Genomic DNA, 21,962 nt, shown 5'->3' with positions numbered 1-21,962 from the left:
ACTTCTTGTGCTAAGTGTTTTGGTGGCTAACACGATCAAACAGCAGATTGCTAGTATACACCTGCCTAAAAAAAACATGGAAATTCTTACTACTGAGGTAACAGCTTGCATAGCAGCATTCATTACGTATAGTTTTCCATTTACTTTGCTCAGTCCTCTTTCACACATTAAAGAGTTCGCTGCTATTCAATGCAAACAGAACTCTATGCAGCACCCAGTTGTTGAATCCCCTGAGAAGAGCTGCAAACTGCCCAAATGGTGCCTTTAAGTTCTTGTAATGGGCCTTTTAAGGCTAAAGACGTGCATAACTTCCTGTCACTCTAGTGTCTGGTCATCCCAGGTTAGGGATTTTGTATCTTCTAGGGAGCAGTGTCAGCTGGGTTATACCCAGCACAAAACAAGGTTCAGGTACCGCTGTTCTGCTCTTCACTTAATGCGGCATTTCAGCTGGAGGCTGGTATCAAGGATCACCATTTTTGACCATCTTTAGGTCGTTTAGGATTCTGTAACGTGTTTCCCTCCACACTGCCTGGAAATTGCAGAGCCTGATGTCTCCCTGAGAGAAGGCTTTTTTTCAGAAGGGTTTTCAGCCTGCTGTCAAGCCATCTCTCCTTTCTACTCTTTCATGCCTGAAATATTAGCCTTCAGTTACCACTGACACAAAAAAGCCATTTTCTGCTACAGCATTGAGCCATTTTACAAAGAAACTGCCAGCAAAATTAAGACCTAGTCTTCTACTACAAAGCCTGTCAAAGCAAGGGGAGTAGTTTAAATAATGACAAGGCAAGAAAAATACTAACTTACTGTCCAGAGACTGCTAGATCTACAGTGCCGTGATTTACTTAGATGGAAAAGACGGCTGATCCTGCTAAGAACAGATTCTACAAAGTCTTGACTTGCCTTAATGGCTTTAAGCAAGGGATATAAAAGTCAGTGCTCTTATCACCACTACCGAAATCTACTACTAGAGGTGCTAACTTTGTTTAAAAAGAACATTAAGAAAGGAGATTTACATTACAGTAAGCAAAGAATGTGCTGAGTACTTGCACTGCCCGCAGCCTGGCAGAAGGTACAGATCAACAGAACTACTGAGCAAACTCTGAGCAAAGAGGGTTTCTCCTGTCCAGCCGTGTCCTGGAAGGAACAAGGTAAAATAGCTTCTCATCAAGGAATCCCCTTAAAGCTGCAGGTAGACCATACTTGAGGTTTTTGTGTTTCTTTAGCAAACAGAAACCATTTCTACAGCAAACGTTTTATGCTGCCCTCTCTGAAGCACAGTCATAGTTTTCCTGTGGGGAGAAGTATAAGAACTTGGAACATGAACAGACAGTCACTTCTTCAACAAGGCCCAGAGCTGCTATTTCACACCACCACCAGAGCTGATACCACCAGGCCATAGTGGTAGTTAATGACAGTAACACAAACCAAACTATCAACTATCAACTAAGGGTTGTCAGTTTTCCCTGCTTCCTTTTTCCATTGTCTGAATATTTAACTGAGCTGAGCCTTCTTTCTTCTTCCATTCTCAAAACCTCGAGCTCTCCTTAATACACATGTAGCAGCACACTTGCCCTTGTACAGGGACCTTCCAGAATCTAAGGAAAACTCAGCTTCTGAACAAGTGCATGAAGGCACTGCAGGGCATCAGGCAAGCAAAGTACTTTAGTACATCTTTTACTCTTGTCATTCGTCAGTCCCTATCTCTTTTTTCTTAAATGTAATATGAACAGAACCTAGGCCTAAGAGTTTTTGTGCTTACAGTGACTGGCACATCATAGACCCTCTCCAGGCACTGCCTTAATAAAAACAAGACAGACAAAGCGGAGAGAAAATGGATAACATAATATCTACAAAACACACAATACCCACTGGAAGCAACCTGTAGGTTGCTAATGCCAGTCTCTAATGCAGTGGTAGTCTCTTACTTACGTCTGTACAATATCTAATAAAATACAAGCTCTGGGAAAGAAACTCATCATCTCCTTCTGTTCCTCTGTGCAAACAAGACCTCTTGTTTACCAGTTCAGCAAAGATCCTGAGCTATGACCAGAAAAATAGGTAGCAAAATTATGTATTTTGCTGTGGACTGGACCCCACCTCCCATGACTGTTATCAGCTAGGCAGGAGGTGTCAGTCTCATTGCTCTACTTCTGTGGTAGTTTTCACCAGCAGTACTTGGCCTGTGACCCAAGGAAGGTGTGCAGCTATACCAGGGGTGGGCACAGGCAAAGGAGGCAACTGCAGACAACACTCAGGCTTGGGGAATGGGAGACTTGGCTGCTACATCCATCTTAGGAGCCAGAAGTCAAGCCCAAACACTGAAAATACAACCTGAGCCAGAGGAGACACAACAGCAGTTTATATACCTGCACTGTAAGGCAGCTTTAGAGGAGGAAAGAAAATCCTACAGACTATAGTAAGGGAAGAATAAGGTTGTAAAAGGTTTTGCTTCCCATAAAGCTTAACATCAAGTTAGTGATTACAGTCCAAGCAGGCACCAATTTTATTTAAAAATTGGATTTTGACTGTCTTCCTATTTTTTTAAGGTGATGGAACTGCATGGCCTGTTAAAATTTGATTTTCCTTGGGCTCAGTTTTTGTATGTGTAAAAGGAAAGTACTGCTTGCAATATCCCTTTGTCAGACAAGTTTCAGAAAAATCTGTTTCAAAACATATTCAGTAGTAAAATCAGAAACCATTTTCAAACTGAATGCTTCTGTTTAGAAAGGCATGACTTTTCTTAAAGAAATGTTTCTGGTAATGTATGGAAAGGCAATTATGATGTAAGAAAAAAGGGAGGATGTAACGTGTGCAATGAGAAAGAAAATATCACTGCTCAAAATGCTCAGTACACTTTTCTGTAGCTTGAAGTATTAAAGACTGCTAATTTTTCACCTAGGTTTTTATTTACTATTTCATGGCAGCATTAAACCAGCCTTTTTAGTGGTTTTGCAATTTAGAAATACCTTTATTCTCCTCTTTTGTCTAGTTGCATGGACATTTTTAAAAAGCAGTCCTTAAAAGCAAAACTAGATTTTGTTACTGCAATTGCCATAATATCAGAAATATACCTTGTGGGTGGCCAAGGGATGTTTAATGTTCTTGTGACATGGTTCATAGCAGCTTGGTCCATGTCCCAACCTGACTGGAGCTCCACAATAAAGTTAGCAGTGCTAAATGTAATTCTCCTGCAAGTAAGTTGTGTGAAGTTTCCAAGGTGTCCTACCATTAGAAAAGATTCAGCTTCAGTTCATGTGAATCCACGTAGCTCCAGCTATCTAAAATCCCACTGCCAAGAGGTACACTTTTTGTTCATGCTTATGGCCTCAGCCTTCATTTTTAAGCCATCTGTTATCACACCAAAATCCAAAGGATTTTTATCTAAGACAGAATGTTCAAACCAGTAGTGAAAAGACACCTGAATAGTCCATGAATATGTATGTCCAAGATACCTGCCTAGACTGAAAAGCCAGATTCAGAAGGACTAGCAAGGTATAAGAGGCTACAGAAACATAATTTCTTCTTTTCACAAAATCATCTTAAAATATCCATTTAAGAAATCGTTCATCTCAACTCTATTTGTAAGTATACATAATCTGTATCAAAAGCTACTATACCCTTCATGATATGAACATCAGAGTGTGTGATCTTTAGTATCACCTATGGTATCTTTCTTTAGTGAGGTTTTTACGTTATTTATGTTCAGTTGAGATCAGTTACTTCATCTGTGCCTTCTGCGCACACTCACTAGTCTTCCCAGCAAGATATAGACTCAATATTAACTCAAATTAAATGCTTTTCTCACAGAACTGTTAAAGTTGGTGTCATAACTAGGCTACATAAATGGCACTGTGAACCAGAAGTCAAGAAGCACCAGAAATCGCTCCTTGAGAACACTCGTTTTTGAGATACTACAAATTGAGCAATTTCTTTTAGTCTTTAAACTGCATTATAATGATACTGCACCTCAGGTTCAGGAGAGTTGGATAAGTAAAATAATTTTAAAACAAGCAAGTTATTACAAAATTGAAGGCTACTGGAAAATAAAATTATATGTTAGAAATTTTCTTAGAGAAACTTTCCTTTGCCTTTCAACTTAAACTGAGTAATGGAAAACACTACACTTTGTGTCTTTTGAGTGCAAAGCTAAACAGTAATATCTGGGAAACAGCCAGAATCAAACTTTAACCAAAATTTCCAATTTCTTCTGATAAGCTAAGCTATAGAGTTCATTTTTTGGACCAAGCTGCAGGATACGATTGGATAAAGGAAGAGCCAAATTAATCCAATTCCACCTACTCCCTACTCAACACAAATATGTTGCAAGCCTCACATTACCCACGTGTGGTACTCCTATAGTGCTCCTAGTTTTCACAGGGATGCCTTCAAAACTCCCTTTCTACTCTCTAACATTCAGCTCACCCTGAGTCTCTCTTGTCATACTACTGTTAACGTAGAAGGAAAATACAATTTACATCTCACTCCTACTAATCAAATCTGAATAAATAAAAAGACATCTTTTAATCATTAATCTGAAACAAGAATGACAGTAATACAGACACAGAGGAAGACGAAGTAAATAATTTTATTTTTGTTTGGTTTTTTTCCCCTACCCCTAACTTTAGGGAGACTATTAAAATCCACTTTCCTCTGCCATTTGAGAATTATGTGGTAATCCCAAACACATGAAAATAAATTCTTTATTCCACCTCCTCTTCTTCTATGCTCTCTGCATTTATGGTGGTTATAATTTTGCTACTCATAGAGAGTGATGGAGAATGCAGTCCAAATGCAGCAAAGTCAGCATTAACTAATAAAAGGAAATCTCATCACAGAAGGGAAAAGTTATCAGCAAGGTTAAAACCCATCTGAAATTAACACACCAATCCACTTCCCGGTAGCCCCACGGTACGTTCAAAGCCAATTCTCTCGAGGAGTGCTCAACTCAGAAAAGGGGATAAGGGAAAAAACATAAGGAGAAATAAGTAAGGTGAGAGAATCTCTATGTGTACATTTATGTACATAAATTTTTATTATTAGCATAGTCACTGACCAAGCAAATTCCTGTGGATTTAAATATACTGCTTTAACATGTTATTTCTTGTGAATTTTAAATGTACAATTTCTACCACAGCTTTCAAGTCATTAACTTAATATAAGATTCTGAGGGAAGAAAAAAAAAAAACCAAAACATATATTAAGTAATTTTTTAACAGAACTAGATCAAGTAGAGCTTTACTGAACACCCATTCCAAAAGAAAAAAAGGATAATCCAGACAAGTTTATCAATCACAAATTACTTTCAAAGTGAAAGAAAATGGAAATTATTCTCATCTCATGTAGATCTACCAGCATATTTTATTATCATCTGTACCAGGACCTTCTACTTTAATTCTGATACCCCCTTCTTTGGCAGAATAAGTCTTTTGAATCTACTAGAATCTTTAGTGAGTGTGCTAAATAAACCAACAAAAACAAATAAAACTCCACCAAGCCAAGTTCTACACTTTTTATTTATATATGTACATAAAAATTGATTCTATGCATATTAACATTGTATATAAAATATACACTACTAAATTAAAATAAAATATTTTTAGCATTCTTTCTAACAAGAGAAAAACCTTTTTATATTTATGTAAACTTCCTTTGGAAGCTGAAACAGATATTTATTGTCAACACCATCTTTTGAACAGCAAACGCTGTTTCAGAAATATTTTGATTAATATTTTAGGTATATGGATCTTGATATTAACTGTGGTAAAATTCAACATAATAGATTATGCTAACCTATTTGAGAAACATTAGAATAGCAGTATTTATTTATGAGGCAATAAAATGAGTGGGGAAAAAAATAAAAGCTCTCAAATGAAAGATCTGCTCTTTCAACAATGTTCCTGACAAATATTTTTGAATCATACATAGTCAGTGGGGTGGTTAAACTCACTAATGTGGTGCCCATCCACAAGAAGGACTAGGAGGAGGATTTAGGAAACTACAGGCCAGTCAGCCTGACCTTAGCACCCAGCAAAGTTATGGAGCAGATCATGTTGAGTGTGATCACACGGCACATACAGGATAATCCGGGAATCAGACGCAACCAACACGGGTGTAGGAAGGGCAAGTACTGTCTCACCAATACAATCTCCTTTTATGACCAAGTGACCCACCTAGCAGATAAGGGAAAGGTGGATGTTGTCTACCTGGACTTCAGCAAGGCCTTTGATGCTGTCTCCCATGGGGCATTCTCCTGGAAAAGCTGGCAGCCCATGGCTTAGCCACGTGCACTCTGTGCTAGGTTAAGAACTGGCTGGAGGGCCAGAGAGTGGTGGTGAATGGTGCCACATCCAGTTGGTGGCCAGTCACTAGAGGTGTCCTCCAGGGATCAGTGTTGGGCCCAGTTCTCTTTAATATCTTTACTGATGATTTGGACAAGGGGAGCGAGTGTAAATTCATGGATGACACAAAGTTGACCGGCTGGAGGGCAGGAAGGCTCTGAAGAAGGATCTGGACAGGCTACAAAGATGGGCCAAAACCAGCAGTAGGACGTTCAGCGAGGCCAAGTGCCAGGTCTACATTTCAGCCACAACCACCTTACGAAGCACTACCGGCTGAAAGCAGAGTGGCTGGAAAATGGCCTAACAGAAAAGGACCTGGGGATGTTGGTTGACAGCCAGATGAACATGAGCCAGCAGTGTGTCCAGGTGACCAAGAAGGTCAATGTCATCCAATGTCATCCTGGCTTGTATCAAAAACAGTGTTGCCAGCAGGACTAGGTTAGTGATTGTCCCCCTGTACTTGGCACTGGTGAGGCCACAGCTCAAGTTCTGTGTCCAGCAGCACTGGGGTACTTCCCTACCCTCTGGGCCCCTCTCTACAAGAAGGACCTTGAGGTGCTGAAGCGTGTCCAGAGAAGGGCAATGAAGCTGGGGAGAGGTCTAGAGAGTAAGTGATATGAGGCCCAGATGAGGTTGTTTAGCCTGGAGAAAAGGATTCTCAGAGAGGACCTTATTGCTCTCTTTAACTACCTCAAAGTAGGCTGTAGCAAGGTGGGGGTCAGTCTGTTCTACAAAGCCACCAGTGACTAGAGGACATAGCTTCAAGCTGCACTAAGGAAGTTCAGGCTGGACATCAGGAGGAATTTCTTCATGGAAAGGGTTGTTAAACATTGGAATGGACTGCCCAGGCAGATGGTGAGGTCACCATCACTGAAGGCATTCAAGAAATGACTGGATGTGGCACTTAGTGCCATGGTCTAGTTGACAAGGTGGTGATTGGTCAAAGGTTGGACTCTATGCCAAACTCTATGCTAAACGATTCTGCGATCAAGCTTTTTTAAGGTTGTTAAAAAGTATTTTATATCATGAGTGTGAAGAGCATCCCACACAGAGCAGTCAGAATCAGGGCGCTGTGGTTTCACCAAAACAACAGACATTTCTGCATAACACAAGGTAGCAGGACTGAGTTAAAGGTGCACAGCTCCAAAGGGGAGCGAAATGCAGTAAAGCATTAACAAAATGCCACCACCATGAAGTCAAGTTAATGTCAGATCTTGAAAATCATTCACAGCAGTAATGCTTGAACACATGCAGAGCCTCGTGGAAGCCTCCTTGGGGGGATGTAAGTACAGACTTCTGCTTTGGTTCAGAACTAACACATTGCCCAGAGCACACTGGCACAGAGGCTGAGTATCCAACACAGGTTCCCGGATGAGGGCACAAAATACTCCAGTACCTAAGCAAGCACAATCTCACACTTGGCCATACACATCAAACAAATGCCATCTTTAATTAAGGTCATGCCAGAGAAGCAACACAAAGTCATTTGCATGCTCTCCAGCAAGCTTAGATGAGCTATGCTCTTCGTATCTGTGATTTGGAAACAAGAGACAAGAATAAAAAAAGAACATCTATTATTGAGTTCAATAAAAACACATGAATGAACATAGCTCCAAGAGCCTCTTGCTGACTTTCAAGCAGGTATTTTTTTATGAGCTATCATGCCTGTTTAGGAAACTGAGTGTTTGTTGGTATTATTAAAAAAATAAATATATATTACCATAACTCCAAAACAAACCCTAGGAAGCCGAAACCTTTGCCATGCAGCCCAAAAGGATATTCTTACTGGGTGCCAGGGGCAAAGGTAGCACAGTAAAGTCCTAAGCATCACTCGTTTTTTCCCAGTTCTGCTGCCCCAACCACACAGTTAATATTTTAATGCTGGTACTCTGTAATGTAGATGTGTTCACACATCTTTTCCACTCTTTTCCTTACTTTCCCTCTTCCCTCTCCATCATTCAATTCTGTGTCATGAATGTTTTTCCGTTTGTATGAGCATATAGCAAGTGAACTGAGCAGACGTTGTCCATTAAACTGAAGTCAATTTGGAGAGAAATACAGAAGGTTAATTAACTGCTAATGATTTTGGCATTTGTTTAGGTTAGTCCCTAAACTTAATTTATTGATGTGACAGTATATCAATGTGCCATGGTTTATAAAAAACACTTGAAAAGCAAAAAAGTTGGTCACGCAACATTTCAGAGTTGCACACTGATAAAAACTGTTTTAAAGGAACACTCTCAGATTATAAACATGAATTTCACACCTGAAACAACGTATCAGAGGAGACTTGCTCCAAGAACCAGATAAGCCTAACAGAGTCACAGAGTATTCTTTGTCAGCAAAGTGTAAGTGCTTAAGTTCCTAAATAGGGGTTTAGAAACTTCATTCTGCCACTTCCAAAGCCCTCTCTGAGGTTATTTCACGGCATGCCCTGATGCGGTGTTTTTTCATAGCTGCAGGTAACAGAGACGTGCAAAATCGATACAGATTTGAATGAAAACTGCTCTTTCAATGAGTACAATGTGAGCAATGGCACAGACAGAACAACCCAGTAAATTTACTTCAAGTTAACTTTCATGTAAGAAATTAAAGCCAATTGTGACAACAGCATGCGAGGATAAATAAATCCATGATTCTCAACCACTTTCAGTCACAAGTCAATCTTTCAGGCTGAAGCACCAGAGCACAGTCAGGTCAGGCTTCTCAGAAGCGCAAGTACAAATCACAGCATGAGTCAAGGAAACCACTTCTTGCTGCTGAGGTGGGAAGGCAAAATGGCATGACTTGGATGAAAACCTGAAAGTTGGCTTTGCGTAGCATTTAGGATTTTGAACAAAAACAAAAATTAAGATCCATGGAGTTTACTCCACAAAGGAATAGAGGTACTTTCCTACCAGCTTTAGACTTAGTTCGTGTACTTTCTGCCCACAGAAGTCAAAGCTGAGATAAACAGGTAACACAGTGGTGCTCAACACCACAGGGGGAGATGGAATTGCAGTGCCACTGATTTATGCACCAAAATCTTAATTAGGCTTCTAAACAAGAGCCTTTTGGGATTCCAGCAGAAAATGATGGTACCTGTGAACATCTCCTATGCTAAAGGACATGCAGAAGGAGTACAGGAGATATACAGCCTCAGGTAGAAGCATCTGTCTGACCACAGCCCTTTTCTTGCTCTAATATCAATATTGCAACTCTAAAAAGGACCAACAGTCAGTCATGAATCCCATAGTCAGGATATTCAGAACAAACCAAAAAAAAAAAACCCTGGCACATTTTTAGCAGACTATCTGCAGTGCAAATGCAGAACTCAGGATAAGAGAAAGACCAAGATTGTAATCAGCACTTATTGCAGTACTCCAATGGACCTGAATAAAAGATAATTAAGTTAATAGTGAACTTTCACCCAAATCAGGTCTGTTCATCATTAACAGTCTGCAACCATGACAAAGGTAAATGGAAGATGATGATAGGAAATCATTCAGGAAAGCACTTCAAAAATAGTCCTATTGGTACAGAGAACATCATGTTGCTATGCTGCCACATTATATATAGTACATAAATTCCAAGCAGATATATTCAAAGAAGTGTGGATGCTTATCCAATGCCTTGAATCAAGAGGTACAATAAATATAAGATTAATGACTTTTGTTGCTGGGAGAAGACCCTCAGAGAGGATCCTAAATAGTAATAACAAATGACTGCCATTTAATACGTGCTGTTATGTAGTAATATTATCCTTGAAATGACACATTTGTAAAAGACCTTAATACATACCATGCCACAAACAAGTCCTCATTGGTTAGATACTTGTAAAGGATTAGCACAGTACCAAAAGCAGCATAGGGGCTGAACAGATTCCAGTTCTCATTTCATTCTGTTGTATCCTAAGGCAACTCTCTGGAAGAGATTCAGCTACTTCTTTCACACTTCAGGTTTCTACCTGTCAGCCACAGCAGCTTCAGTGTTGCTCCTGTGTTAAGAGTGATACTGTGCTACACGTACACTGACTGTGCAGCCACAGTCACATGTTCCCCCAGCTGCAAAGAAAACAGTGGTGTCTGCTTAAACTAAATTGTTAGGTCATCCTGAAAATAAGCTGAACACCTGCTTGCTCCTGTCTTCAGAGTGAGAGGTAGAGTCACTGAGGAATCACTGCCATATTCAGTCCCAGCATCCCTTAACTCCCTCAGACATACAAGGATGATGCATCTTGTGACATTCTGCATAGAGAATGTGTGGTTTTGCTTGTCAGATGAATGCAGGATTTTGCCTGCATTCAATCAGGAATAGACCTCGCACATCACCACTCCCCCATCATCTGAATGACAAATGGCTGCAAAACTTTATTTCTCATCCTTCTCAGTGCCCCATAACCTACAGCTACCCAAACCACACCAACTTCTGGCTGTTCTGTGACACTTTCCTTCCCATCTCACACAGGACGTGTGTGAGTGAAACAGAGCTGCAAACCCAGAGCACAGCAACCACTTCTTGTTCCCTTCTGAAAAAAAAAAAAAAAGTTGCTTTTAAAATTCACATCCTCTCCTATGCCAGCTGTACTTGGTAATTTCTCTCCCTAAGAGAAGTCCCTGAGGTTTTCACATCAGGCTTTTACACGTTGTTATAACATGGTCTAACTTAGCCTCTCAATTACACCCCGTGTGCTCCCAAGCTTCATGACACACTGTAGTAGTGGACAATAATATGTCAAAAGAAAGCATAATATAGAAAAGGAGAAAGCGCTTTGCTTGCAGATTTCAGACATTACTGGATATGCCTTATTGATTCAGCCATGCACAGCTCTGAGCTGTTATCAGACAGCTCTAGGAATGCAGTCACTCAAGGCCAACACCATAGAAATGGCAAATATAGAAGCTGGAAGATCTTTTTGCCATTTTGAAAATCCTTCAATTCAAAACTCCATCTTTCTATTTGCTACAAGCTTATTTTGAAATCCAAAAGTCATTTTTCACTTGCTGCTCCTGCCTCTCTTCCCCTTTTGATCGCTGCACAGCAATAGCACTGCAGATCCATTGTTCTCAAAGGAGTAAGGTAGTGCCTCTTTCTCCTTGGACCTACAGCAACACCCAGCTCCTTTTGAGCTTTCATTTAAAGATAAATGAACAAAAAAAGCCCCCCAAATACTTCAAAACAAAACCCTCACAAATCTTGAGGAGATAAATTAAAAGCAGTTTGATTTATCTTCTTCACTACTGCATTGACTATTAGTAAAACTACCTCCTTGCAAAGTGATGAAAAGCGCAGGAAGAAGGCTGTGGCAGAAATACACAGTCCACTTTTGAAGTTTAGTCAGCTGAGGAAAAACTGGCAGCCACGCTCCAGAAGTAAGTAATATGGCTTTTCTCCCCACACTCACCTAGCTTCCATGCATATTTACTTTCACCTTAAAAACTTAAATCTCAAATGTTTAAGAAAAAAAAAAGCCCAACAAATTCACCCCTAACTCTAAGTGAAATCAAAACTTCAGACATGGCCAGCCAGCTGAAGCTCTGCTTGAGGGAGGAAAACAGATACTCGAGACTGCCTCAGCAATTCATATCTGTACTTCACACTGTGATGAGAATAAAAACATATCACCCCTAAGGTATATCCCTTGACAGCATAACACTGACATATACTATCACTTGCTAGAAATTAGTCATACTATACTTCTGTGCTACCATGCCCTCCGGACTCCTGTACCTTCACCAGATCCACAACAGAAATTGCGAGCAGAAATCAGGAGTCATCAGACTCCTGTCAGTGTTGCAGAATGGACATGAAGAAAAAGGAGAAGCCTGCAGAGAGGTGTGTGAGACTACAGCTCAAGAAAGTTTGTTAATTGTCAAAGCTCTGCTGGCTCTGCAAGAGACCACCACATACAACTACAGTCTTCCCACTACAGCAAAAGGTTTAATCAATCACCATTCAGCTCTGCCAGTTTATTTAAAAAACAATATTAGCATACAGATAGTCAACCCAATTACCTTCTGATTTATTAGCAATTGCTATTGATTAGGATTTATTAGGATTTCTGTGGGTCCTTGAGAAGTAGTTTGAAATAGGGCAGAAAGCTTTAAAAGCATGTATTCCTTTTCTAATACATGAAAATAGCAACAAGAACATGCACAGAAAGTTTCAGGAGGGCTTAGATTGATAAGGGAGCAGAGGTAGGTGCAGAACTAGAAAACAAACATAGCCTGATTATAGAAGAGGCTGAGACTCTGCTATTCAATGAAGCTCTTTTTCTTAAAACTGACTGCTTATAATAATCTCTAATGAAACCTTTCCCTTGCCCCTATATTAATTTTTTTAAATGACACTCAACTCAAAGTTCGCTATTAATAATTTCTTGATAGGTACTAATCTTCCCTAATCAACACTAGCAGAGACCTACAATTTTCTAAGTGAGAGCCAATACTCGGAGCTTAAAGCTGGGGCTCTTCTGCCCCAGTTGTGAGAGCACTTAGTAGCCGTTGATCCTCTTGAAGATATCATCCACCTAAATTATTGATCGAGACACTGTTATTTTTTTCACTCTCCTACTCTTCATATATCAAGTGAAGGCAGCCCAATGGCATGTTGCAGATTTTGTTTTCTTACGTTTATGAAATATGAGCTGGCGCTTTTTGGGGAAGAGGCATTAACCCAAGTTGCTGAATGAATCATAGACTCAAAATCACGGAATGGTTTGCGTTGAGAAGGGCCTTAAAGATCTTCCACTTGTAACCCCCCTGCTATGGGCAGGGACACCTTCTACTAGATCAGGTTGCTCAAAGTCCCATCCAACCTGGCCTTGAACTTGTCCAGTGATAAAGCATCCACAATTTCTCTAGATAAACTGTTCCAGTGCTTTATTATCATCTGAGTAAAGCATTTCTTCCCAAAATGTAATCTAAACCTGCTCTCTTTCATTTAAAACCATTGCCCCTTGTGCTGTCACTATCTGCCCTTATAAAAAGTCCCTCTCCCTCCTTTATATAAGCCCTCTTAAGGTACTGGAAGCCACAGTGAGGTCTCTCTGAAGCCTTCTCTTCTGCATGTTGAATGACATGGATTTTGAGTTGGGAGAAAGGGGAAGAGGAAGTAGACAGAGCTGGAATCCAGAGCTGAAGAGGCTCTTGCAGAGAAACAGCGTAACCAGTCCTCTTATTGCTCAAAATTGAAGAACACCATCTTCATTATCCCTTTTTATACTATGTCCAGCTAGAAAATGGGTTTACATGGTAACAGATATATATAAAAGCATGAAGAAAATATTCTCTGTGGGATTTGTGCTTTTGGCATATGCTTTACTGTCTTTAGTTCTTTCAGCTGCAAAAAATCAGGGACAGATACACAGGGGAGTAGCCATAGAAAACAGTGCTCAAACCTTCATAGCATGTACTGTCATTCAAAGATTCTCAGTAGCAGGGGAAAAAAAATAAATTGGAGTAAAAGCTGCCAACGGGCTATGTATGCTTTACATCCAAAGGCAATGGTCATGCTTGAAGTGTCTCCTGACCCATCAGGAGAAGTGGTCATGTTTGCACCCCAAATAAATTTTTCTCTTCAATAGGACCACATGACAGCCAGTAAAACAATCAATGCAGAGGCTGATGACTTATGAACAACATATATGCAAGCTGGATAAAACAAGATGTCAACCAGAGATTCAGCTGTTACTGTTAACTAGTGATACTAATAAATGCTAATTATATATATATATATATATATATATATACATATTCAACCTCATGTTAACAATACAGCATTTCAAGCTCTAGGTACCTCATGGTAGAAGGTCTGCGGGTACTTAACAAGACAAATGCAGCCTGTATCCAAGGACAGGAAGCCTTTAAGATGCATGTTTTTTTCAGACAAGTGTTTCTTCCATGTTTGGCCCTCTTTTTGTCCTTGAGGATAACAAGTGTTGCTGTGTGTACTAGCAGGAACATGCAAGTTCTGCTTTTGCCCTCAGTACTGCAAGAAAAACATACAGATCCTCAAACCCAAGCATTTTTATGCATTGGAGCTGCCTTACTGACAGATGCTGTCTTTGATAACAGTTTTCCTAATTTTCCTGATTTCACTGCTGATGTCTTCTACCCCATGCCTTCTCTGATAATTTTATACACCCATTTTGATAGTCCCTCAAAAGACATTAAAGAAGAAACAAAGTTTTAGGTTCCCTCAGTATCATACATCCACTTGGATCTTAGAAATAATCAGAGATGTTACACATCCAAATGCCAACATCTGTAACCACAGTCCTGCTTCTTGCCAATCAGCCTCTACATGCTGCCAACATCTGTACCCAAAAGATAAACTCTAAAGTCAGCTTCAAGAACTGAGTATCTCCTTGTGTATTCCTGACAATAGGCAGAAGGGCAGTTACTCCAACATGCTCTCACATTTCAAACCCATGTACAGTTTCAAGTAAGAAATTGCCACTAATCTTCACTATTACAGAACTGCAGGGTCCTTTGGAATCAACTCTTCATTGAAAGCACTTGACACATTGGTTACTGTGCATGTAGTAAACATAAAATCTCCCTAGAATACAGCTTGGCTAAAGCACGATCCCCCAAAGCCAAACACCTTGTTCTTTGTATGTTCTGAAATGTTTTCCCAGCACTGCCAAACTTGAAACTCTCCTCGCATCAGAAATTCCTAGAACATTATCATTTGGAAACAAGGAAGAATATGCCTTTTTGTTGCTCACTGTCTATATATTTCAAATACCACTGAATACTTATGATCAAATCTTTTTTTACGAAGTCATCATACAATGACAAAAGACCCTAGAAGATTCCACTGAGAGAATTATGGCAAATATAAGTAAATGGAAGACAGTTTATGATTAAAGCATTCAAGTAATCTGAATTATAGAATCTAGATCTAATACTTGAAATGAACATTAACAAAGAAATGCACTGTCCTAGTCTCAGTATAAATGTTTGCTTTAATTTTGCCATGCTATTTACACTATGAATGTTTATATGTTGTTATAATTAAAATTTAGTGCTTGGCATAAATTAGGAGGTTTGAATTGATTTGATTATTCCTTATATCACTGTACATATCTTATTACATAGCTGGCTAGGATTTATTTACTTATTTAGTGTCTAGCTGAAAACCTGTGGACTAGCTCTACAAGAGAAAGGCTCTAATTTTTGTTTGCTGTTGTTGGCTGTACTGCATAGTTTTCCCGTGGATGCTCATATTTCCTGATGTTACTATTTTTTATGCAATTTGTAAACTGAGATTATATGAATGGTACCAGTGAAGAATTGGGTAATCAATTCAGTTTGCCTATATACTTAAGTTGGGAGTGGGATGAAGATGTCTGTAGTCTTCTGCTTCTATTACAATGAGAACCTGCATACTTGCCTTCTGTCACTTGAGAAACATTAAAAAGTATTTTCACTCCATCTTTTCTATGTTGCATTTCCTGCAGAATGGACCATTTGAGTTAACACCACATCTTTGAGCCAGAAATTTTTTATCTGAGATCCTTTAAATTTGCTTCCTACACAAATCAGACTGGCTCAGTCACTCACTACATTTCTGTTAAATCTCAAACTCACTTATTCATCACTTTTTACATAGCTAGCTGTGATTTAGTCCTTTGGTACAGCCACTAAGATGTCCCCATAAAGAACACAACATAAGTGGAAGCAATAGGATATTATCACACTCTGCAACTCCCTCCATCAATTTATGTGCTGAATATGAATTTGGAAACTCCCATGAACTTTAATAGGCACTATGTACACAAACATCCACTGTCCTGCTAAGATATTTAGCCTCCTTAAATCACAAAGGCATAAATCACCTCCTTAAGCCACAGACAACACAGAGAACTCAGTTCTCTGCAATTAGTGGAATTTGTATTTCCTACTCTATGTAGATGGCTCACAAAAGTGATGGTAGATGAAACCAGCTAGAAGTGGTGAGCTTTATGCATGTTCAGCAAACAGACTGTAGTCCCACCTTTGACATAAAATGTGATTAATTTATGTATGAATGCATATTTTGATACTGTGCACATTAAGCATCCATTTCTGAGGTCTGGCTTCACTTATTTTTTAGGAGGGAGGGGAGTCCTCAACACTCAATAACATTAGTGAAGAAGTACTAAGACTTTTTGCACTGCTATCAAGAAATCAAGTGAAATAATTGCCAAACAACAGCAATAATGTTCTACTAGCTGAATTAGTTACTAGAATAAGAAGGAAGAACTAGCATTAATCATTCTTGCACTACTACACTTTGGCCTGTTTAGTAGATACACAACAAATTCCTTTCCCTTCTCCATTTCTCTCCTTCAACCCATATATTTATTTCAAAAGAGTTTATTAATTGCAGATTAGGTTTTGTCATTCTTGTGAGTCTTGATCTATTCAATGATAACACTTAACATACATTCAGCATTCACTTACATACACAAATGTATGTAAGCTAAACCGAGGTATTTGAAAAGCAGTTGCATTTACACAGATACCCTACTCACTGCTCTGGCTAAGGTCTCTTCTGCTTTGCCAGAGAACAAGGGCAATTGATTGATTTATATACCACTTTCAGATCCTCTTACGACTAGGCAAAATGCTGTAGATGAGTCCGAGTGCAAGGAAAAAAAAGTCTTGACTGAAAATTCTCCTATGGTTTTGAGTCTGGAAGCTGTGGTATCTTGATAACCTTGATAAAATTACTATATTGCAAAGTTCCAACTTTGCAGATGTTATTTAGTGAGTCTAAAAAGAATCTTTCATTCACAAAGCCTACATGTACTAACATCTTCCTGGACAGTTCCTTATCACCACATATACAGTCACTATAAGTAGATGCTTTCCTCCAATGCTTCAGTAACGTTTCTAGTATTAGGTGGGACATATCACTTTTTGAGAACTAGTAGGGCTAACATGATGCTGTTTCAGTCACAGCATCAGCTGTTCACTGTTTAAGTGCAGCCTCACTGCTGCTCAGCTTACACTACACCATCAGGAAAAGGTGGACACAGTCTTCTTAAAGATGAAAAACTCCCTCAGGACTGACAGGCTTATTGCTGCACACATACAGGTCTGTGATACCTGTTAGTGAAGCACAGCTTTGCCAACTCTATGGGAATCAAGACTCCTTTAGAGGTTGAATTTCCAGCTGTATCTGCCTGCAACACATTCAAAACCCAATCCTCAACAGGGGAGTAAGATCTATTATCTTTTTAAATTTGGAAAACTCACAATAGAGACTGAAGGAGGAGAAGGAAAGATAAGAGCTCTTTAGGGGTCTGGCTTCCAGGAAGGTCAGAGCAAAGAGACATACCCAGCATTAGCAATACAAAGCACTCAACTCCAGAAGTCACTTCTCTCACTGATCTGCACTTAACAATCTTCTACAATCATCCCGGGGAACATCTACTCATTCACTGCCTTGTCTAAGATCTACAGCTTGAGGGCATGGCTGTTCATAAGCAGAGCGGAGCGAATTACAAAAGAGTGTTTTTCTACTACTTCTTGGTTTTGTTATCTGTGGTTTTTTCATTCAAAGCAAGAACATCAGGAAATCCAAGAAGAGTCCCATTCCCTCTTGCTCTATAGCTCTGAGGGGTACAAGTGAGCACAGCACTGTGAGTGCAACATAATATCTGATGGCACACTCTTAATATGTTCTGCCAAATTCAGCCACTGAATGGAAGTGCTAGGGCATTCAAACTATAATAGAGGACAGTGAAAGTGAGCCAAGAGGTGTTATAAAAAAAGTTCCATCTGAGACACTCCAGTGGGCAATAGCAAATTTTAAGGCCCTGTCCATTAAATGGCCACCAAAGGAGCAATCTCTGATACACACAGAATATTAAGTTGGCATGATTTTTATATATACAGGCAATTAATAAATCTTTGAACAGAGTTCTTAGGGTAGCACACAAGTGTTCTGTTCTTTCACATCCAAACCCCTAGTGAGCCCTGCAATCTCACCTGGACCCCCAGAAGAAAATTTAACCCTCAGAATAAATGCCAGCACAAAAGACAGAGAGTAACCACATCCCATACTTTCTACTATGGTAGTAGGTCACTCGTAGAAGAAATTGATACATGAATGAAAACCCGTCTTTCATTAAAAAAAAAAAAAAGAGAAAAAAAAAGGCAATTTTACTCCTAGGATTAGTTTTAGTTAAAACTACAGAAGCACAACAGTGCACACCATATCAAGGTATTTCCTATACTATGATTGGCTTCAGTCTCTCCATTCTCTATGCCCTAGCTTTAGTTCTCACTTTTGTTCATAGAATTAGAAAGAAAATGAGTAAGTAATCAGGGATATCATCAGTTTTGTTTTTTTTTTTTTACTACAAGGTTTGGTTTTGCTAATGAAGCCTTTTTTACACTGGAGAGGAATAAATCAGATAATGTACAATAACAGGCAACAATATCTAAAAGCCTACATTACTGTACTCAATTATATTATTTTGTCCTACCTTCCATTACGATCTTCTGCTATGGGTTTTAATTATTTCCAGCAAACACTAATGAGATCACAGACCATAAAAAAAAATCAGCGTGTGCAAGACTCACTAAAAGATGGATCAGTCTTCTTTTAGATTAGAAAGGTTTTAAAAGGGAGCTTTCCCCTCCATCTCTGGAACAGAAATCTTTTCCTTAATTTTCTTCTAAAGGGAACATGCACATAATTGTTAGGGGGTTTTGTTGCCATTAGTTAGGTTACAAAAAACTTCATTACAAAAAGAAAGATATTATGTTCTACCTTTACCCTGAGAGCAATGCTTCTTGGTAGCTGAAAAAAAATAATTCCTTTCTTCTGCCACTCTCTCTATCCACTTGCACTTAGCACACATTGATTTTCATCCCATCTTTTTAAAGGAGGGTCAGCCATCACAGCTCTGTTTTGTTTCTTTTCATCAATATTGGTGTGAACATGTATAACACCCGAGGAAAAAAAAAGGAGGGGTTGATCATTGACTGTTACAGAGAAGCATGGGGAGGAAAAATGGCAACCATGCAACACTGGTAGTTCTCTTAAGGAAGAAAACTTAAAAAAATCACTTTTCTGTGGCTAACAATCTTAGTGTTTTACACAAGGTGAGTTTTCTGGGGTCTAGTTGAAAGCTTATGCTATAATTTCAGTGAGATGCTGGGTCAGGAACTAGTGGGAACATCTTTCAACTAACTAGCTACCTATATTCACAAAGCTTAGTGCACCTTATTATTTTTGATACTTTTATCCCTCTCTCAATATAAATATAAGTTAGCCAATTCAAAACTCGTTTTGAAAGAAGAACAGCACAATCACATATCCCTTATATGACATAACTTTACATGGATGTAAAAGGAGCAGACAGAATATTCTACTAATTCTCAGCAGTTAAGACAAGCTGGCACAAAAAACTGCAACATCCTTCCCATGCATGAGTACACTGCACCTTGGCTTGTGCACCTTGACTAGTCTCAGGGAGTGAGGGTGTTTATGTGAAAAGATAAACTGCAGTGTGGTCAAGGGCTGGCTGTAGTTAATGTTTTGCAGTGTGCTATGACCAGAACAACCCAATGTTCACCTTAACTGCAATGTTTCCGGACAGCCAGCTTTGTAAGGATATCTCATCTTATTTAACAGACATATATCAGAAAGTTCTAACCACTATCCAGAAAATACCCACACTGCCAGGCATTTTAATTTTGCACTGGCATCCACCAATAATGCTCAATTAAGGATAAAGCCCTGTACCTGTAAATAAACCAGCTAGGTTCCTTAACAGCCTGCTCATTTGCTTGATTTCAGCTATCATCTGCCTGTCCCACATTGCAACTTTTATTTTGATGTTATTAAGAATCTTTTAAAATTTATTTTTGGCATTAAGCAACCATTAGCCAAAATAAAAGTATCTAAATTATTAGCTTTTCCAGGTCAGAGAAACTTAACATCATTAAAAGGGTGGTATCTTGTAATTCTTGTCTTAAGTACGAGTCTTAGCTATTTTCTTTTTTGTTGATGGTTTAAATATATATATGTAGAAATTTCCATTGGCTATCAAGTTGCTCAGTAATGGAAATGACTTGGACCCACTGAAGAAGCACTTTAGAAAGCTGCACAACAAAAGTATATCCCACAGGTGGATATGATACAGACTGCTAGTATACAAAGAACCTTATGCTACCCTGCCACAATATTGACCTAAGAGAAAACGTAGATGGAAACTGTACATTTCTATCCATTGAAATACATAGTTTTCTTAATATGGGGCAGCTCAAAATAACACTGACTTTGTAAGCAGATAAATTATTTTAAGTTAAAAAATTTCTAGGAGATCACTGCACTCCTTATTATGATATATGGAAAAGTGTTTGGACTATCCAGTGTATACACTTTACCAAGACATTTTTTACAAATGCAGGAATTTGACGTGGTATGTTAAATACCTGCACAGGCTCTGACTTGCCAGTGTTCCCACTCACAAGCTGCTGAAGTCACATAAGCACCTGCCAAAAAAAAGCTGCAACTGACTCTTTACTTCCAACACTGGTGCAACAGGGAATTGAAGTCTAAATTTGATCTGTTAACTCACAGCAGTCTTTTTGCATGGTCAACCCTTAACCCAACCAGCCTGCCTTTTATTATCACCAGCACCATGTTCCTGTGTAAAATGACTGTCATCTATCAGCATCAGACAAGCTCATTTAATATTTTACTGAGTTAGTCCAGGTGCAGAAATAATCTATACACACTTTCTTCATTGTGGAGGTAAAGTAGATGCAAATTTGTGAATAATTATGGTTGCATAAATTATGGTTGCACATACTGCAACAAGATAACTATAAAAGCCCAATTAGTCCACTCATGATTTCCCTGTGGGAATCTGTTCATTTCTGGAAGTAAGGCTGTGCTTCTTTCTTGAGGGTAAAAGCATTATCTTAAAGCTGGAACTAAAACTTGCACCCATTTTGTAAATATCCTTCACAATGACATACTGACTGAGAAGCTACTAGGTAGTTGAAAAGCTGACTGCATTCCTGAGAAGTCCACTTAAATCTGAATCACATCTTGTTCTCCAGTTATCAATTAAGATACAAGGATCTGACCTTAAGCAGAAGTCACAGCCACCTCTAGTGTAAGCATCCACTGACTGCTCAAGCATGATACCAATTTGTGAGGAAATTCTTGGTGAGTGCATGCAAGGTTCTCCAGGGAAAAGCCTGAAACATCCAGATATTAACTATTTACGAAGCATAATGTGAATAAAAGGGCCCTGTGTGAGAAAGAGTTGTATTGTCAGAAGCCAGGCTGAGAGCAAGCAGGGGATGTCAAAAATGGATACTCTGGCAAACCTCTATGTGTCAGAGAGAAGGCAAGCAGAAAAAAACCCTGGACTTACAATTATCAAGGGGACTAAAGGTTCAAATACATATGGTGACCCTGATTCATCCTGCCTAACTGATCCTAAAAATCTTTGCACAGCAGTCAGAAGGACAAGACAGGAGACTACTCAACAGGGTGAGTTGAGTCAGGACGTTAGTGTTGGCACTCCAAGTCACCTTTCTGGAGGTGTGTGTCTCTGCCTCTGCCTTCACCAGGAAGGACCTCTGGACAGATAATGCAGGTGCCTCAAATCCAATGGTGCTGAAA

General features: G+C 39.2%; 1 protein-coding gene across 9 annotated transcripts in view; it reads right to left on the bottom strand.

Annotated features, from left to right (window-relative positions):
• The window catches only part of TPK1 (thiamin pyrophosphokinase 1), a 304,538-nt gene that overhangs the window by 208,115 nt on the left and 74,461 nt on the right, over positions 1-21,962 (bottom strand). For 5 of the 9 annotated variants that reach the window (XR_003529755.1, XM_027656014.1, XM_027656010.1 and 2 more), the window contains exon 3: positions 20,759-20,818. The exons of the other annotated variants lie outside the window; for them this stretch is intronic. Coding sequence is in view for 4 of the 5 variants with exons in the window: in XM_027656014.1 (XP_027511815.1) it covers positions 20,759-20,818 (60 nt within the window). In the remaining variant the exon portion in view is untranslated. The remainder of the gene's footprint in view (positions 1-20,758; positions 20,819-21,962) is intronic. 9 annotated transcript variants of the gene reach the window in all.

This window comes from Corapipo altera, unplaced genomic scaffold (assembly GCF_003945725.1).
Source record: "Corapipo altera isolate COAL_440 unplaced genomic scaffold, ASM394572v1 59, whole genome shotgun sequence".
Taxonomy (NCBI): Eukaryota; Metazoa; Chordata; class Aves; order Passeriformes; family Pipridae; genus Corapipo; species Corapipo altera.
This window is presented reverse-complemented; position numbering and strand designations above follow the sequence as displayed.